General features: G+C 49.9%; 1 protein-coding gene across 4 annotated transcripts in view; it reads left to right on the top strand.

The window, feature by feature from the left end:
* The window catches only part of PUS10 (pseudouridine synthase 10), a 236160-nt gene that overhangs the window by 209184 nt on the left and 7114 nt on the right, over positions 1-19862 (top strand). For all 4 annotated transcript variants that reach the window (XM_063918222.1, XM_063918221.1, XM_063918223.1 and 1 more), the window contains exon 17: positions 9158-9257. In XM_063918222.1, the coding sequence (XP_063774292.1) occupies positions 9158-9257 (100 nt within the window). The remainder of the gene's footprint in view (positions 1-9157; positions 9258-19862) is intronic.

Genomic DNA, 19862 nt, shown 5'->3' with positions numbered 1-19862 from the left:
CACAGACACAACTGGACTTAATTGCTGCTTGTCTAATTTTGGAAAGATTTTCTATATATACAATTTGACATAAATTATCTATATATTAGCGCCTGACTAAGTTGTGTGGAGAATGGAGGAGATCTCACATTAGAACCCCACTATTTCTGGGCTTCTTAATGCTTTCTGTAGTATTATAGCTTGTTATTGGCTTGTGATCACCAGAGATTAACTAGTAAGGGGCACATTGCTTGAGGGTGGAGACTTCCCGCAGTATGAGGATTGGGTGGATCTGCTACATTAAGTGCCTTCACTGCATCTGCTGGCTCTACTGTGCAGGCTGATATTGTCATGTTATCACAGATGAGCATCGGACAATAACCTCTATGGGGCCACATTATTTGAAAGAGGGTACCAGTATCGGGTAGGTAGAGCACTTTTAGGGGTCTGTTTACTAAGCCTTGGATTAAGATAAAGTACCAGCCAATCGGCTGCTGACATTTTTCAAACACAGCCTGTAACATGCCAGTCAGGAGCTGATTGGCTGGTACTTTATCTCCGTCCAAGGCTTAGTAAATAGACCCCTCAATACACACTATTTCATGGCTCTTGAAAATTCCTTTAGTGTTTGCCTGGAGAGGGTAGAGCTTAATGATGTAACAATGCCTTGTGATGCTGTCTTCAAGACCCACACCCAACCAGCAACTATTAAAAGTCCCTTGTCCCTCCAAGGGCATTGATCCGGCTGGCCAAGTATGTCCACCACAGGCAGTGCACCAAGCTCAAACCTGTTTCCATGATATGATGTTATCACTGTACACCTCGACAAGTTGGTGCTGAATTTCAGCTGCTGATGTGCCCTTTAGATGCAGAAATCTGATCACATTACGCACTTCGATGTCTGACCATGTGTTCGCCAGCCTCGCCATCTTACATCTGATGTTGGGACAGTATGACTGATACGAAGCAGAGTGTAATGACTGTGAGGGGAAGCAGTGGGCTACCTGCTCTGGCCTGGCGGGAATTTAGAATGACATAGAGAACATTACACATGTGAGAGGTCTTGTTACCTTACCACCCTCGTATATTATAATATGTATTATTATTTAATGGTTCTTAGATAATCATATTATTTGTAAACGAAATACCCTTTATTATCGTGATTCTTTCATAGTTATTTACAGCCAATTAGTGCAGTCCCAAATATAATACTTTATACAGAGTCTGTCCTAGTTACAGGATGTATATGGAGGATAAGCCATAAATTATGGTGACAAGTGAGAGAAAGTGAAATATGAAGACAACTGCAATTAAGGAATTATCTGGTAATCTATGCATTCCAGTATATGAAAAGCTACTGGAATTCCAGTGACATTCCACAGTGCACTACAGCGGATGACATCTCAACCAACCGGTTTGTTTCTTTGGTAATAAGTCAAATGTAGAAATTCCTACAAACTCAAACAATGAGGATGTGCAGATCTCTGCCTTTCTATTTTTGTTGTTAGAGGGTCGAATGATAGGACAACCTTCATGATATACATACCACCTTAGTGCTTGCTGGAAAAGACCACAGATGCGCCCTCATACACCAATACTCAATACGCCATGATGCACAAAGCGTTTGACGCAAATGAGCCACACCAAGCAGTGTAGCATAGCAACCTTTTCTTTAAATTTGCAGCATTCAGGGGTCTATTTACTAAGACTTGGATGGATTTAAAGTGGCCAGAGTTTAAGTCCTAACCAACCAGCTCCTAACTCTCATTTTTCAGTCACAGCCTGTAACATGACAGGAGCTGATTGGCTGATATTTTATATCTGTCCACAGCTTAGTAAATAGACCCCTCAGTCTGTACCACAGACACCGGGCTGTGACTTTAACCGCACAGGAATTAGTTTTATGTATGTACAAAGTTGTGGATGAAGCACAATAGAACTTGGCGTGAAAAAAAAAGCATCAGCCGCTGCATCATAGCACGTTGTATACAGGTTCAGATTCATTTGCACACCGATGTACAAGTGTCCTCAAATGAATCAGTGCAGTCACGTTAAGCGGTTTTGTTGCATCCGATTGTTACATTTGTGTGATTAAGACGTGCATTTCAGTGAAAAAGCCACTCGTGCAAGCTGCATCACGTGGGACCTGATGCACGAGAAGGGCTGTTTGGTGTGACTCAGGCAATAGTGTATGAGGACACATTGGTAGGTATATATTACGTTACCACCAAATCCTCCAAACAAGGGGTAACACATTAATAGACATTGTTTTGTATAACGTTGTCTAGTTTATAAAGATTGATTTTAATTCCAACACCTACAGTAGTGACGCCCTATCATGAAAGAAAACCGCCAAAACATTACTAATAGAATATATCTTTTCTATTTCTCTAACGTCCTAAGTGGATGCTGGGGACTCCGTCAGGACCATGGGGAATAGCGGCTCCGCAGGAGACAGGGCACAAAAATAAAGCTTTAGGATTAGGTGGTGTGTACTGGCTCCTCCCCCTATGACCCTCCTCCAAGCCTCAGTTAGGTTTTTGTGCCCGTCCGAGCAGGGTGCAATCTAGGTGGCTCTCCTAAAGAGCTGCTTAGAAAAAGTTTTTAGGTTTTTAATTTTCAGTGAGTCCTGCTGGCAACAGGCTCACTGCATCGAGGGACTTAGGGGAGAGAATTTCAACTCACTTGCGTGCAGGATGGATTGGATTCTTAGGCTACTGGACACCATTAGCTCCAGAGGGAGTCGGAACACAGGTCTCACCCTGGGGTTCGTCCCGGAGCCGCGCCGCCGACCCCCCTTACAGATGCTGAAGATTGAAGGTCCGGAAACAGGCGGCAGAAGGCTCTTCAGTCTTCATGAAGGTAGCGCACAGCACTGCAGCTGTGCGCCATTGTTGTCACACACTTCACACCAAGCGGTCACGGAGGGTGCAGGGCGCTGCTGGGGGCGCCCTGGGCAGCAATATTTAATACCTTTATGGCAAAAGAATACATCACATATAGCCATTGAGGCTATATGTATGTATTTAACCCATGCCAGATATCTAAAACTCCGGGAGAAAAGCCCGCCGAAATAGGGGGCGGGGCTTATTCTCCTCAGCACACAGCGCCATTTTCCTGCTCAGCTCCGCTGTGAGGAAGGCTCCCAGGACTCTCCCCTGCACTGCACTACAGAAACAGGGTAAAACAGAGAGGGGGGGCATTTTTTGGCGATATTTTGATATATTTAAGCTGCTATAAGGAACAACACTTATATAAGGTTGTTCCCATATATATTATAGCGCTTGGGTGTGTGCTGGCAAACTCTCCCTCTGTCTCCCCAAAGGGCTAGTGGGGTCCTGTCTTCGATAAGAGCATTCCCTGTGTGTCTGCTGTGTGTCGGTACGTGTGTGTCGACATGTATGAGGACGATGTTGGTGTGGAGGCAGAGCAATTGCCGATAATGGTGATGTCACCCCCCAGGGAGTCGACACCGGAATGGATGGCTTTGTTTATGGAATTACGTGATAATGTCAGCACATTACAAAAATCAGTTGACGACATGAGACGGCCGGCAAACCAGTTAGTACCTGCCCAGGCGTCTCAGACACCGTCAGGGGCTGTAAAGCGCCCTTTACCTCAGTCGGTCGACACAGACCCAGACACAGACACTGAATCTAGTGTCGACGGTGATGAAACAAACGTATTTTCAAGTAGGGCCACACGTTATATGATCACGGCAATGAAGGAGGCTTTGCATATCTCTGATACTGCAAGTACCACAAAAAGGGGTATTATGTGGGGGGTGAAAAAACTACCTGTAGTTTTTCCTGAATCAGAGGAATTAAATGATGTATGTGATGAAGCGTGGGTTAACCCAGATAGAAAAGTGCTAATTTCAAAAAAGTTATTAGCATTATACCCTTTCCCGCCAGAGGTTAGGGCGCGCTGGGAAACACCCCCTAGGGTGGATAAGGCGCTCACACGCTTATCAAAACAAGTGGCGTTACCGTCTCCTGATACGGCCGCCCTCAGGGATCCAGCTGATAGGAGACTGGAAACTACCCTAAAAAGTATATACACACATACTGGTGTTATACTGCGACCAGCCATCGCCTCAGCCTGGATGTGCAGTGCTGGGGTCGTCTGGTTGGATTCCCTGACTGAATATATTGATACCCTGGATAGGGACAGTATTTTATTGTCTATAGAGCAATTAAAGGATGCTTTCCTTGATATGCGAGATGCTCAGAGAGATATTTGCACTCTGGCATCGAGAGTAAATGCGATGTCCATATCTGCCAGAAGGAGTTTATGGACGCGACAGTGGTCAGGTGATGCGGATTCCAAATGACATATGGAAGTATTGCCGTATAAAGGGGAGGAATTATTTGGCGTCGGTCTATCGGATCTGGTGGCCACGGCAACTGCCGGAAAATCCACCTTTTTACCTCAGACCCCCTCCCAACAGAAAAAGACACCGTCTTTTCAGCCGCAGTCCTTTCGGTCCTATAAGAACAAGCGGACAAAAGGACAGTCATATCTGCCTCGGGGCAGAGGAAGGGGTAAGAGAGGGCAGCAAGCAGCCCCTGCCCAGGAACAGAAGCCCTCTCAGGGTTCTGCAAAGCCCTCAGCATGACGCTGGGGCCTTACAAGCGGACTCAGGAGCGGTGGGGGGTTGACTCAAGAATTTCAGCGCACAGTGGGCTTGCTCACAGGTGGACCCCTGGATCCTGCAGGTAGTATCTCAGGGTTACAGGTTGGAATTCGAGAAGTCTCCCCCTCGCAGGTTCCTAAAGTCTGCTTTGCCAACGTCTCCCTCAGACAGGGCGACGGTATTGGAAGCCATTCACAAGCTGTTTTCTCAGCAGGTGATAGTCAAGGTACCCCTCCTACAACAGGGAAAGGGGTATTACTCCACGCTATTGGTGGTACCGAAGCCGGACGGCTCGGTAAGACCTATTCTAAATCTGAAATCTTTGAACCTGTACATACAAAAATTTAAGTTCAAGATGGAGTCACTCAGAGCAGTGATAGCGAATCTGGAAGAAGGGGACTTTATGGTGTCCCTGGACATAAAGGATGCTTACCTGCATGTCCCAATTTGCCCTTCACATCAAGGGTACCTCAGGTTCGTGGTGCAAAACTGTCATTATCAGTTTCAGACGCTGCCGTTTGGATTGTCCACGGCACCTCGGGTCTTTACCAAGGTAATGGCCGAAATGATGATTCTTCTGCGAAGAAGAGGCGTATTAATTATCCCTTACTTGGACGATCTCCTGATAAGGGCAAGGTCCAGAGAACAGCTGGAGGACGGAGTAGCACTAACCCGACTAGTGCTGCAACAACACGGGTGGATTCTGAATTTTCCAAAATCTCAGTTGACCCCGACGACACGTCTGCTGTTCCTGGGAATGATTCTGGACACGGTTCAGAAAAAGGTGTTTCTTCCGGAGGAGAAAGCCAGGGAGTTATCCGAACTTGTCAGGAACCTTCTAAAACCAGGGAAAGTGTCTGTGCATCAATGCACAAGAGTCCTGGGAAAGATGGTGGCTTCTTACGAAGCGATTCCATTCTGCAGATTCCACGCACGAACTTTTCAGTGGGATCTGCTGGACAAATGGTCCGGATCACATCTGCAGATGCATCAGCGGATAACCTTATCGCCACGGACAAGGGTGTCTCTTCTGTGGTGGTTGCAGAGTGCTCATCTGTTAGAGGGCCGCAGATTCGGCATACAGTCCTGGTGACCACGGATGCCAGTCTGAGAGGCTGGGGAGCGGTCACACAGGGAAGAAACTTCCAGGGAGTATGGTCAAGCCTGGAGATGTCTCTTCACATAAATATACTGGAGCTAAGAGCGATTTACAATGCTCTAAGTCTGGCAAAACCCCTGCTTCAGGGTCAGCCGGTGTTGATCCAGTCGGACAACATCACGGCAGTCGCCCACGTAAACAGACAGGGCGGCACAAGAAGCAGGACAGCAATGGCAGAAGCTGCAAGGATTCTTCGCTGGGCGGAAGATCATGTGATAGCACTGTCAGCAGTATTCATTCCGGGAGTGGACAACTGGGAAGCAGACTTCCTCAGCAGACACGATCTACACCCGGGAGAGTGGGGACTTCATCCAGAAGTCTTCCACATGATTGTGAACCGTTGGGAAAAACCAATGGTGGATATGATGGCGTCCCGCCTCAACAAAAAACTGGACAGGTATTGCGCCAGGTCAAGAGACCCTCAGGCAATAGCTGTGGACGCTCTGGTAACACCGTGGGTGTTCCAGTCAGTGTATGTGTTCCCTCCTCTGCCTCTCATATTAAAAGTACTGAGAATTATACGGCAAAAGGGAGTAAGAACGATACTAGTGGCTCCGGATTGGCCAAGAAGAACTTGGTACCCGGAACTTCAAGAGATGCTCACGGAGGATCCGTGGCCTCTACCTCTAAGACGGGACCTGCTTCAGCAGGGACCGTGTCTATTCCAAGACTTACCGCGGCTGCGTTTGACGGCATGGCGGTTGAACGCCGAATTCTAAGGGAAAAAGGCATTCCGGAAGAGGTCATTCCTAAACTGGTAAAAGCCAGGAAGGAGGTGACTGCACAACATTATCACCGCATTTGGAGGAAATATGTTGCGTGGTGTGAGGCCAGGAAGGCCCCCACGGAGGAATTTCAACTGGGTCGATTCCTACATTTCCTGCAAACAGGATTGTCTATGGGCCTCAAATTGGGGTCCATTAAGGTTCAAATTTCGGCCCTGTCGATTTTCTTCCAAAAAGAATTGGCTTCAGTTCCTGAAGTCCAGACTTTTGTAAAAGGAGTACTACATATACAGCCCCCGGTTGTGCCCCCAGTGGCACCGTGGGATCTTAATGTAGTCTTGGATTTTCTCAAATCCCATTGGTTTGAGCCGCTCAAATCGGTGGAGTTGAAGTATCTTACATGGAAAGTAACCATGCTACTGGCCCTGGCTTCAGCCAGGAGAGTATCAGAATTGGCGGCTTTATCATATAAGAGCCCATATCTGATTTTCCATACGGACAGGGCAGAACTGCGGACACGTCCTCATTTTCTGCCTAAGGTGGTGTCAGCGTTTCACCTGAACCAGCCTATTGTGGTGCCTGCGGCTACTAACGATTTGGAGGATTCCAAGTTGTTGGACGTGGTCCGGGCATTGAAAATATATATTTCAAGAACGGCGGGAGTCAGAAAGTCTGACTCACTGTTTATATTGTATGCACCCAACAAGATGGGTGCTCCTGCTTCTAAGCAGACGATTGCTTGTTGGATTTGTAGCACAATTCAACTTGCACATTCTGTGGCAGGCTTGCCACAACCTAAATCTGTCAAGGCCCATTCCACAAGGAAAGTGGGCTCATCCTGGGCGGCTGCCCGGGGGGTCTCGGCATTACAACTCTGCCGAGCTGCTACTTGGTCAGGGGCAAACACGTTTGCAAAATTCTACAAATTTGATACCCTGGCTGAGGAGGACCTTGAGTTCTCTCATTCGGTGCTGCAGAGTCATCCGCACTCTCCCGCCCGTTTGGGAGCTTTGGTATAATCCCCATGGTCCTGACGGAGTCCCCAGCATCCACTTAGGACGTTAGAGAAAATAAGAATTTACTTACCGATAATTCTATTTCTCGTAGTCTGTAGTGGATGCTGGGCGCCCATCCCAAGTGCGGATTGTCTGCAATACTTGTACATAGTTATTGTTACAAACAAATTCGGGTTGTTATTGTTGTGAGCCGTCTGTTCAGAGGCTCCTACGTTTGTCATACTGTTAACTGGGTTCAGATCACAAGTTATACGGTGTGGCTGGTATGAGTCTTACCCGGGATTCAATATCCTTCCTTATTGTGTACGCTCGTCCGGGCACAGTATCCTAACTGAGGCTTGGAGGAGGGTCATAGGGGGAGGAGCCAGTACACACCACCTAATCCTAAAGCTTTATTTTTGTGCCCTGTCTCCTGCGGAGCCGCTATTCCCCATGGTCCTGACGGAGTCCCCAGCATCCACTACGGACTACGAGAAATAGAATTATCGGTAAGTAAATTCTTATTTTTTCATATACTATATTTTAGCTTTCCAGTATCATCTAGAATAAAAAATTAATAAAAAAAGAAAAAGCATAAAATTTCCAGTTATAGTATAGTAATCAAGAATGTAGAACAAGAGTATTGTACACTATGTAACGATTATGTCTTCATATGGGACCTGATTCAGGTCCTGTCGCTGTAAGGGAATTGCTGCAGTGTACCAACGTTAGGTACATGGCGCATGTGGTGGACCTGTACTGCGAATATGCAGTGTGGGTCCTGCGTGGTCAGACATAGTAAGGCTGCAGGTGTCAGGTGATTGGCAGTCTGCAGCCGTTTGGGGGAGGGGAAGGGACGGCGATAGTTACCATTTCCCAAACTGAGGCATGCCGAGGCCAGGGTCTCCTTCTCCCGACAGAGATGACCTGGTCTCAGCGACAGAGCTGCGTCGGTCAGTCTGCATAATCTCATGGGTCACTCAGCTAGCCGATGGTGTCACAGTGGATCACACATGCATGCAGGAGGCGTCTACTTATACCAAATAAGCTGCAACAATGCTCTCTCTGTCCCAATCAGGTCCAGTTTGTGCTAATCTTTCATGTAGTTTATTGTATTGTTTAACTATAATAATAATATCTACATGCTGAAAACATATAACGGTATATGAAATACATTTCAGAGCAGAAAAGTACCATATTTGCTTTAAGTATGAATGCCACTTCATATTAAGACCCTTCTAATAAATAGTCATAATATGTACCATCCTTTATGTATCATGTAAATATTAATATCCAGTGGTAAGAAAATCTGTAATAGAAAAGCTGTATTTCCTTGAAGGTTTGTCAAGTAAAAATAAATACATACAAGTGATCACACTGACTGGTGACACATTTGAGGTAATGGTACAAACTACTACATCGCATGTAACAATATATGCAATAGCAATATATTTAGTTTTCCTAGCTCTGCGCTACAGTATGTTTGTTGCTTCAACTCGTCATTAAACAGCTAGTGACTGCTGCTTCCACCATTAATTTACACATACAGGCTTAGCTGCTCTGATGCATTGTACAAGTTTAACTATTAACTGTAGTGTCTTGGCAATACTGAACCCTTTGTAGATGATATTTGTCTAAATGCACTTCCTTAACAAATTTAAAGTTATATAAAAGAATTTGCTCATGGTGACTTTGGGAGGACAGTTCCAAATATTGGATTAATATTGGAAACCACTGCGGACATTCTAGAGCTGGATGTGGAGGTTAGTGGTCTTTGTCACTGATATGTTCCTAAAGTGTACGGAATGTATGTAGCTGTGGGCAGTGGGGTGCTCCAGTACTTATCACAACCCATGTCCCAGGCTATTTCCCCAGGGAAGTTGGCAGGTGCATTTAGATTACAATAGTACTTCCTGAAATTAGGGAGTCACCTGGACGATCCAGTATGTATGAGAAGTATAGAAGCACTTGTAACATGCAGAACTACATGGTTTTCACATTATTATGACCCCCTCCTACATTTGATGCTGGCAGCGCGTAGCCCATAAAGTACATCACGTGTCATGCGTTGGCTTGGTGGGTAAATAAAATGTGTGCCATATGCTGTCTGCACACATCACTCATTGCTGTCATAGGTAAAAGGGGCGATATATATTAGAGTTGCAAAAAGGGATGATTATCAGCTTTCGGGCCAAGGGTCGCAGTATTTCTGAAAAGCGCAGTTTGTGAACTATTCAAATGCTTCTTTGGTGATGGTGTATCGTGACTGGACAAATGGCTCCATTGCGGATAACAGACATGGAAACTGCAGAGCAGCACGTGCCATTGATGTGAGAGGTGAACGTCTACTACAAAGGTGCGTGAGGGCCAACTTATACCCTACAGTGGAGCAGCTCACAGTCAAAATGACCTTGGGGTTACCAGATGTGTGTGTCCGTGCTGCACATGGCAGTTACTATGGCTATTAGCTGGTGGTCATAATGATGTAACTCAACTGGGTATAAAAATTAACTTGAAGTTTATAGCCATTTGATTATAAATTTAGGCTGGCTCTGAAAGTGTTACCTGGATATTGTTTAAGTCTGTGGGAAACCTTTTTTTCAGCCAAGGGCCATTTGTATTTTTTAAACATCATTCGCGGGCCATTTTTTAAGCGCCTGCCCACCCCCAACCCCCTTACACATAATGCCCACATTAGTACTCCTTACACATAATGGCCATTAGTACTCCTTACACATAATGGGCACAGTAATAGAGCAGTTGTACAGTATATCACTCATAATCAACCCCACACAGGACAGAAAACACACACATTGCCCCCACAGTGACATAATAAACCACATTGTCCCCACTGAAGAATAATAAAACATTCATTGCCCACCCTAAAAAAAAAAAAAAAAAACCTGACCTGGTATGAAGTGAAGGCAGAGTTATGTGGCATAACTTGTAATAAAGTTTAAGATGGCTCCTCGGATCCTCATCCACTCCCTCATCCTCGCGGCAGCCTAAGCAGTCTGCACTGGCACTGCAGTGTGTGGGCAGCCTCTCTACTCCAGCGCTCCTTTCTGCTACTGGTTTGAATGTGTGATGCTGTGAGTTGCCTAGCTGGCGGCCGCTCGATCAGAGCGACACATTTATTACTGGCAGCCAGCTGAGCCTCTACAGTAGTTCCAGCGCTCTCTCCCGCTGCAGCCTTATCTCAGTTGTGTGAGCAGTGCTGCCGGCTGCCTCCACTGATCACTGTTGAGCTGCGCTGCTTCTCCCCCCTCCGCCGATCTCTGTTGAGCTACCGGCTCCCTCCTCCCCCCAGCTGATCTCTGCTCAGGCGGGCAGCGCAAGAGCAGAGCCGCCGGCGGGTGCCCTACAAAGCCATGCACTGCATCAAGGAAGATGTAGCTTTCTCACATGGTACACTGAATACAGTGCAGTGTGAGTAAACTACATCTCCCAGGATGCTGTGCGCGGCGGACGGCTTTACACCATGGCAGCTGCCTTGCAGGCCGGTCAAAATGCTTTTGCCGGGCCGGATAAGGCCTGCGGGCCAGAGGTTCCCCACCCCTGGTTTAAGAAGACCTACACACACATATATATATATATATATATATATATATACACTAGGTGCTTCATCGCGCCCTACGGGCGCTCTTCACACCGTCGTTAGGGGCTACGCCCCCTTAACCCCTGTACGCCGTTCAATATATGTATTATATGTAGTATTACCTGCATTCCTAGTTTTGTGAGTGGTTAAATATTGCACAATGAAAGGGCGTTGGATGTTGTAGCCCCTTGCGACGGTGTGAATAACACGTGCAGGGCACACTGTACAGAATGCAGCGGGTGTGGGGGGGGAGCGCGGATGGGGGAGGGGTTCGGGAGGCGCTGCGGGTGGGGATGTGCGGGGGAGTGGGATCCGGAGGCGGTATGGGTGGGGGAGGGATGGGGTTGCTGCGGGTAGGGGAGGGGCAGGTACATGGATCTGGCAGATGGGGGAGGGGTTTCCGGAGGCGCTGCAGGTGGGGAAGGGGCGAGTGCACCGCGGGTGGGGTAGGGGGTCCGGAAGCGATGCGCGTGGGGGGGTACGGCAGATGGGGGAGGGGGGTCGGGAGGAGCAGCTGGTGGTGGAGGGGCGGGTGCAGATGGGGAGGGGGTCGTGAGGAGCAGCGGGTGGTGGAGGGGCGGGTGCAGTGGGGCTGTGCGGGTGGGGTAGGGGGTTCAGGAGGTGCTGCGGGTGGGGATGGGGCCAGTGCGCTGCGGGTGGGGTAGGGGTTCCGGAAGCGATGCGCGTGGGGGAGGGGCAGGTGTGGGGGTGCAGCAGATGGGGGAGGGGTCAGGATGTGCTGCGGGTGAGGGAGGGGCGGTTGCGTGGTTTGACCGCAGATGGGGGAGGGTGTATGTAGAAGCTGTGGGTGGAGGGGGAGCGGGGGGGCTGTGGTTGGGGAGGGTCTGTGGTTGAGGGAGGGGCAGGGGAGTGGGGGCCGTGGCTGGTGAAGGGGGTCAGGAGGGGCCGCATGTGGGGGAGGGGTGGTGGTGCGGCGAATGGTGGAAGGGTCCAAAGGCGCTGCAGGTGGTGGATGGGCGGGTGCGGGGGTGCCGCGGGTAGTCGAGGGGCAGGTTCGGGGATCTGGCGGATGGGGAAGGGGGTTCCGGAGGCGCTGTAGGTGGGGAAGGGTCGAGTGCGCCGTGAGTGGGGGAGGGGCAGGTTCGGGGGTGTGGCAGATGGGGGAGGGGGTCGGGAGGCACTGCGGGTGGTGGAGGGGCAGGTGCGGTATGGCAGGGTGTCAGGAGGTGCTGCGGGTGGGGAAGGGGCGAGTGCGTTGCGGGTGGGGTAGGGGGTCAGGAAGCGACGCGTGTGGAGGAGGGGCAGGTGCGGGAGTGCGGCAGATGGGGGAGGGGTTCCGGAGGTGCTGTGGGTGGTTGAGGGGTCAGTAGGTGGTGGGGGAGGGGTGGTTGCGGGGGATGACTGCGGATGGGGGAGGGTGTCTGTAGATGCTGTGGGTGGAGGGGGTTGGGAGGTTCTGTGGATGACAGGGGCAGGGGAGTGGGGAGCGTGGGTGGTGTAGAGGGTCTGGAGGTGCTGCGTGTGGGGGGAGGGGTGGCGGAGTGACGTGTGTTGGAGTGGCAGGTGCGGCGGATGGTGGAAGGGTCTGAAGGCACTGCGGGTGGTGGATGGGCGGGTGCGGGGGTACTGCAGGTGGGGTATGGGGTGAGGAGGCGCTGCAGGTGGTGGGATGGGCGGCTGTGGGGGTTGACGGCGGATGGGGGAGGGTGTCTGTAGAGGCTGTGGGTGGAGGGGGGGGTGGATGTGGGGGGGGGGGCCTGTGGGTGAGAGGGTCTGTGGTTGAGGGAGGGGCAGGGGAGTGGGGGCCGTGGGTGGTGTAGGGGGTCTGGAGGCGCCGCATGTGGGGGCGGGGTGGTGGTGCGGGGGATGGTGGAAGGGTCGGAAGGCGCTGCAGGTGGTGGATGGACGGGTGTGGTAGGGGGTCAGGAGGTGCTGGGGGGGGTTGTGGGGGATGTCAGCGGATGGGGGAGGGTGTATGTAGATGCTGTGGGTGGAAGGGGGTCAGAGGCGGGGGGGCTGTGGTAGGGGGATGGGAGGTGCTGCGGTGGTGGGAGGGGCAGGGGAGTGGGGGCTGCGGGTGGGGTAGGAGTTCCGGAGGCACCGCGTATGGGGGAGGGTCAGGGCAGGTGTGGCGGACGGTGGATGTGCTGCGGGTACTGTACCTGGCAGCAAGGTAGCTGGAGGGTAATCATTAGCAGCTATCAGTGACACTGCTAATCTCTCTGCTCCAAGGATGCCATCTCTCAGCAGCAGCAGGGCCGCAGGCCACCCGGGCTCAGTGTCAGGGTAACTCTGTCGCGGCCAGCTGGGGAGCACAGCAGTGTGCGGGGTGCCTGCTCCCGCATGAGCCGCTGTGCCTCATATCTTCCCCACATCGCCCCCCGCCAGGCAGCCGGGGAGCACACCAGTGTGCGGTGTCCCTGCTGCCGTGGGAGCCGCTCATCTCCCCCCCCCCCCCCCCACACCACCACCACCAGGCAGCCGGGGAGCACATCAGTGTGCGGTGTCCCTGCTGCCACGGGTGCCGCTCATCTCTCCCCCCTCCTCCCCCGCCAGGCAGCCGGGGAGCACATCAGTGTGCGGTGTCCCTGCTGCCACGGGTGCCGCACATCTCTCCTCCCCCCCTCCCCCGCCAGGCAGCCGGGGAGCACATCAGTGTGCGGTGTCCCTGCTGCCACGGGTGCCGCACATCTCCCCCCCCCCCCCCTCCCCCGCCAGGCAGCCGGGGAGCACATCAGTGTGAGCGGTGTCCCTGCTGCCACGGGTGCCGCACATCTCTCCTCCCCCCCTCCCCCGCCAGGCAGCCGGGGAGCACATCAGTGTGCGGTGTCCCTGCTGCCACGGGTGCCGCACATCTCCCCCCCCCCCCCCCTCCCCCGCCAGGCAGCCGGGGAGCACATCAGTGTGTGCGTTGTCCCTGCTGGCGCGGGTGCCGCTCTGCCGCACATCCCCCCCCCCTGCCAGGCAGCCGGGGAGCACATCAGTGTGTGCGGTGTCCCTGCTGCTGCGGGAGCCGCTCTGCCGCACACACCCCCCCTCCACCCTGCCGGGGAAAACATCAGTGTGCGCTGTCCCTGCTGCCGCGGGAGCCGCTCTGCCGCACATCTCCTACCCCCCCCCCCCCCCCTTCCGCTAGGCAGCCGGGGAGCACATCAGTGTCACTTTGCTGCCTATGGGAGAACGGGCAGCAGCCAATATCAGCAACAGTGGGTGATGTGAGTGGCCCGGGCCCTCACTCTCCCCCTTGATGGCGGCCCTGCCCAGATCTGTGTCTCTGACTCCGCCCAGCGTTACGGCCAGGCACAGAATCACAGATCTGGGCTATTATATAGGAGATATATATTTTAAAGAGCCTACACCCTGAGGCATTTTTATACATTGCTGTATATAATGTACAAGAATGACCTTAGAATCCCTGTGGTGGGGCTTACACAGAATAATACACCTATATAGAATGTGTGCTCTATATGGCATACAAGACGAGGTGGGAGCAGGATATCGGGAAGTACCGGATTAAAGGTCCCGCATCAGGAAAAACTCGTGCTGCACATGGTTTTCCAGAGTGATTGCACAGTATCACACCACACAGTTATGTTGGAGACCTTACACACAGGAGGTGCCACATGCTGGTAACAGCCTAACATCACTGCATTACGAGCCACACAGACAGCAAATTGATCACTGTCTTTTTATACCTCACAACCCTTTTTAGGTAATATTGCCACTTCTATTCCAAGTTGCTAAGAAAGGGACGACTAACCATAGATACACAATAAATGCTATGAGCTGCATGGGGAAAAACCTCTGATGCCACAATCAATTCACCTGTCACCTATAGGGCCATATTCAATTAGCAGTGATAACGGACTTTTCACGTGAAAAGTCCGGTTTTCGGGTGAAAAACCGGACTTTTCACGTGAAATGCAATTACAGCCTATTCAATTATCCTGGAAAATTTATCGGTGATCATGTTTTCACTAATTTCACTTCACCTTCTCTGAAGCAGGTGAAAAGTTGGGAAAAGTCACTATTTTAAGGTAAAAATGTTTGGATATGGTACAGAACTCCTGGGACACCCCCCTTTATGACTAATTAGGCACGTTGAAGTTTTTAATTATTTTTAATTGTCCAATAATGACATGTCATTTTTGGGGTGAAAAAGTAAAAAGTGATGGAAATTGGGGTTCAAGGTATGGGACAGGTATATTGGGGTGCTTTATGAGTGGGACAGGTGTTTTTTAGGCTTGCAGATGGGAGTAATCGGTCTGTTTCCACTTTTTTTAAAAGTACCCTAAAATGACCCAAATATATACTTATACCCATTTTCATGTACCCCAAATTTAGTGAGAGCATTTATTTTGCTCAAAAAAACTTGCTTTCTATCATTTTTTTGCATTTAAAAAAAATGCATATAACCGCCATTTCACACAATTTAAGTCCCCAAAAACTCTCTAATGTGATCTCTAACACACTTCTCTTCTGTTTTCCTATGTTAGTTTAGCATTTTTTGGGGTACAGGCTGATTTCCCCATTTTCACCTGCACTTTTCACTGCAAGAATTTTCACGTGAAACCCGGTCGGAATTGAATAGGTCGAAAAATGGAGCGTTTTCGCTGCAATTTTCGGCCGATTGCCGCGAAAAATTTTCGGGCGAAAAATTGCCGAAAAATTGAAAAACGGAGCGTTTTCGCAGCAATTTTCGGCCGATTGCCGCGAAAAATTTTCGGGCGAAAAATTGCCGCGAATTTGCGGATAATTGAATACCCTAGATAGTGAGAAAATGTATAATGTAAGAATTGACTTTCCATAGGAGTTTGGCAACGCCGTAGACTGGTACCGCAGCAGTAATACTACATTGATAGTGACTTGCTTTCCTATCCTGTACTTCCCTCCACCTACATATTTTATGCTTACTTCCCACTGACCCTTTTCTGTCTCCAACATATTCCTCATTCTCCAATCAAAATGTTGTTTGTTATGATTCATGCTGTACTTTGAGCCTGATTCATGTTTGCAAGTAAAGCAGAAAAAAAAGCAAGTAACTTTGTGTCTAGAACAAACCATGTTGCCATGCAAGGGGAGCAAATACATTTATATTTTTTCTATGTGGGGTCAATACTGGCTGCTTCTGCATGTAGCCCACAAATTGTAGACAGCTGTATTGTTACACTACAATTTAGATTTCAGTTTGAACACACGCCACCCAAATCTAATGCTGCCCATTCACCTAAAGATTTATTGTCAGATCTGGCTGGTTGGAATGAAAACTTGGTAATGGATGAGAGCAAAAGACAGTTATCAATTACCAGGTTTTCACTCCAACCAGCCAGATCTGACAATAAATCTTTAGGTGTATGGGCAGCTTAACTCTCTCTGCTGTTACATCTGCCCCACCTGCAGTGCAACATGGTTTTGCCCAGTTGCTTGTTTTTTTACTTTGCTTACAAACATGAATCAGGCCCTTTGTATTTAACAGCTGTCACATGTTAGAATCAGAATCCGCTTTATTGGTCAGGTATACTTGCGTATACTAGGAATTTGTCTTTGGTATGCTATACAACAGCCAAGTAGGTAACGGATATGCAGCCGCTGCAAGCCCAAACATGACAGGTAACCGTCTGCCTGCAGGGGACTACCCTTATCATGCGAGCGCATGTTAGCGGGGGGCAGGATCCTGCTTGCAAGGCAGACTTGTCCTGTGCTGGGCATCCCCCGCATGTTAGTACAAAGAGTTGTACTTGTGCGATTTTTCGCACAACTACAACTCATGCTGAATTAGGCCCCAAGTGTGATGCAGTGGACATGCATCAGAGCAGTCTTATAGCATTAAGATGTCACATCCTTTCCTCTGTTGTGCTCCATATTTTCTCTTACGTCCTAGAAGATGCTGGGGTCCACATTAGTACCATGGGGTATAGACGGGTTCACTAGGAGCCATTGGCACTTTAAGAGTTTGAGAGTGTGGGCTGGCTCCTCCATCTATGGCCCTCCTACCAGACTCAGTTTAGAAAATGTGCCCAGAGGAGCCGGTCACAGCTAGGGGAGCTCCTAGAGCTTGTTTAGTTTTATTATTTTTCTAAGAGTAAGTTAGGCACAGGGAAGCTGCTGGCAACAGCCTCCCTGCTTCGTGGGACTTGACAGGACATTAGCTCCTGAGGGTGATGATCGTTAGCCGCCCCAGGCGACCGCTCACTCCCTAACAGAGCAAGAATATTCCAGTGGCGAGTGAGTCACCGCCACCCTCATCAAGCGGGGATCCGGTGTGAAGATGGCGGCAACAGGGTGGGAGCACAGTATTAACTGCGCTTCGGAGGCTCAGCAGTACATAGTGCGGCGCTGTGAGGGGGCCCTGAGTCAGCGCCTATACCCTACACTGGTCAGAAAGCCTGTCAGGGACCTTGGTTACACTGCCAGCAGAAATCCTCAGGCCAGTATAAAGAATGGAAGAGCGGGAAGCACCCCCATGTTCAGGGGGCGGAGCTTCTCCTCAGAGCGGACCCAGCAGCGTTCAGCGCCATTTTCCTGCCTGCAGATCCTATACAGAGACGCTGACAGGGAGAGCTGTCCCTCCAAGCAACTCCAGCTATCCTGTGCGGTAGAAGGGGGAGGAGGCTGTGTAAATACTGTGTAGTCTATTAAGGTACACAGTAAGCGCTAGGTAGTTGTATTATATCTACCTCAGTAAAGGGGGGTACTGACGGGGGAGATGTGTGCTGAGCAATCTTACCACAGACCGCTCAGCACACATCTCGCTGTGCTGAGCGGGGGGAGACAGGGGGCCACTCACTTCACACAGCGCTAAAGTGAGCAACCTGCTAGATTGAGCCTGCATGCAAGCTCAATCTAGCACCGACGATAGCGATGTGCGGGGCCGCACATCGCTATCGCTGGGGGGCATACACACGGCAGATCCATGCTTAAAATCTAAGCAATCTAGTCAGATTGCTTAGATTTTAAACACGGATCTCTCCGTGAGTACCCCTCTTAAGCGCTGTGTGTGGGTTGGCTCCAATCTCGGTGTCTCTCTGTGGCATACTTGGGGGGGGGGAAACTGTGTCTGACATTCCCTGTGTGTATGGGTGTTTGTTGTCTCACATAGCCATGTCTAGGGACTCTGTGTCATATGCTGCAGAGGATGTTTCCTGTCAGGAGGAATGTAATGTTTTGTCTCAGATCCCAATTAATAAGCCTGAGTGGTTGTCCTCTATTAAGGGGATGATCTCTGAAATCTCTACCAGGGTAGCTCATACTGAGACTGAAACTCAGGTGTTAAAGAACTCTGGGGCAGATGTATTAAGCCTGGAGAAGTGATAAAGCAGAGATAAGTAAAAGGTAATAACGCATCAGCCAATCAGCCCCTAACCATTCATTTACATATTGGAGCTGATTGGCTGGTGCGTTATCACCTTGCACTTATCACTGCTTTATCACTTCTCCAGGCTTATTACATCTGCCCCTCTATGGCAGTTTGGTCAGGTTCTGTTCCTATTCCTGCAAAATCCCCTAGTATGTTCCCACAGAAACGTGCACTTGCCCAGATTATGCAAGATGACACGGATACCAACTCTGATACAGCAGATGGTGATGGGGACTTGTTGAGGGGGGCGGTATCCCTTGCAAAGTGGGTGCAACTCATGTTTGAGGCCATTAGAGATGTGTTAAACATTAATGACACGCCACCTGAGGAGGCTCACTTCACTGACAATACGAAAGCCTTCCCTGCGTCAAAAGAATTAAACGCTATATTTGAAAAATCCTGGGAAAACCCGGAGAAAAAATTCGAGTCCAAAAAGGGTTCTGGTTGCTTTTCCCTTCCCTGAGGAGGATAGGAAAAAATGGGAAAACCCACCCATAGTTGACGCATCTGTCTCCAGACTGTCTAAAAAGGTGGTTTTACCTGTTCCTGGATCTACCGCGTTAAAAGAACCAGCTGATCGTAAGTTTGACACTACGCTCAAATCCATATACACTGCTTCAGGAGTGGCGTTAAGGCCCACTATTGCCTGAAAGCCACAGTAAAGTGGTCAGGCACATTACTAGAGGAGTTGGATACAATGGATAGAAGTGACATTGAATTGTTTCTACGTAACATACAGGATTCTGCGGGGTTCATGGTATAATCCATGAAGGACCTTGGTACGCTGACTGCACGGATATCTTCCATGTCGGTCTCAGCTCGCAGGGGACTCTGGCCAATGGTCTGCAGACGCGGAATCCAGGAGAAGTGTGGAGAACCTACCCTACACAGGTCAGGCTCTTTTTGGAGAAGCGTTGGATGCGTGGATTTCCACGGCAACCGCGGGTAAGTCACCTTTCCTTCCCTCTGCTACACTTTTTACGAAGAAACCATTTTCTTCAGCTGTGTCGCAGTCCTTTCGGACTGCTAAGGCAAAAAAGTCCAAGCCTCCTACCACTTTCTTTAGAAGTGGTCGTGCAAAATCCAAAAAGCCTGCACCCGCAGGCTCCCAGGACTAGAGACCTGCTTCTGGTTCCTCAAAATCCTCTGCATGACGGTGGACCGCACAGCCTGGAGGACGGGCTGGTGGGTGCGAGACCCAGACGTTTCAGACACGTCTGGGTGTCGTCCGGCCTGGATCCCTGGTACAGGATATTGTGTCCCAGGGGTACAGACTGGAGTTTCAAAAACTCCCGCCTCACCGATTCTTCAAATCAGGCTTGCCAGTTTTGCTGACAGACGGGGCTATCCCACAGAAAGCCATCCTAAAATTGGAAAAGTCATAGGTCATTGTCGCAATTTCACCTCATATGCAAAACAAGGGTTATTATTCAAACCTTTTGGTGGTACAAA

This window comes from Pseudophryne corroboree, chromosome 4 (assembly GCF_028390025.1).
Source record: "Pseudophryne corroboree isolate aPseCor3 chromosome 4, aPseCor3.hap2, whole genome shotgun sequence".
NCBI classification, from domain to species: domain Eukaryota; kingdom Metazoa; phylum Chordata; class Amphibia; order Anura; family Myobatrachidae; genus Pseudophryne; species Pseudophryne corroboree.
Note: the sequence above shows the minus strand (reverse complement) of the source record. Positions and strands in the feature narration are given on the sequence as shown.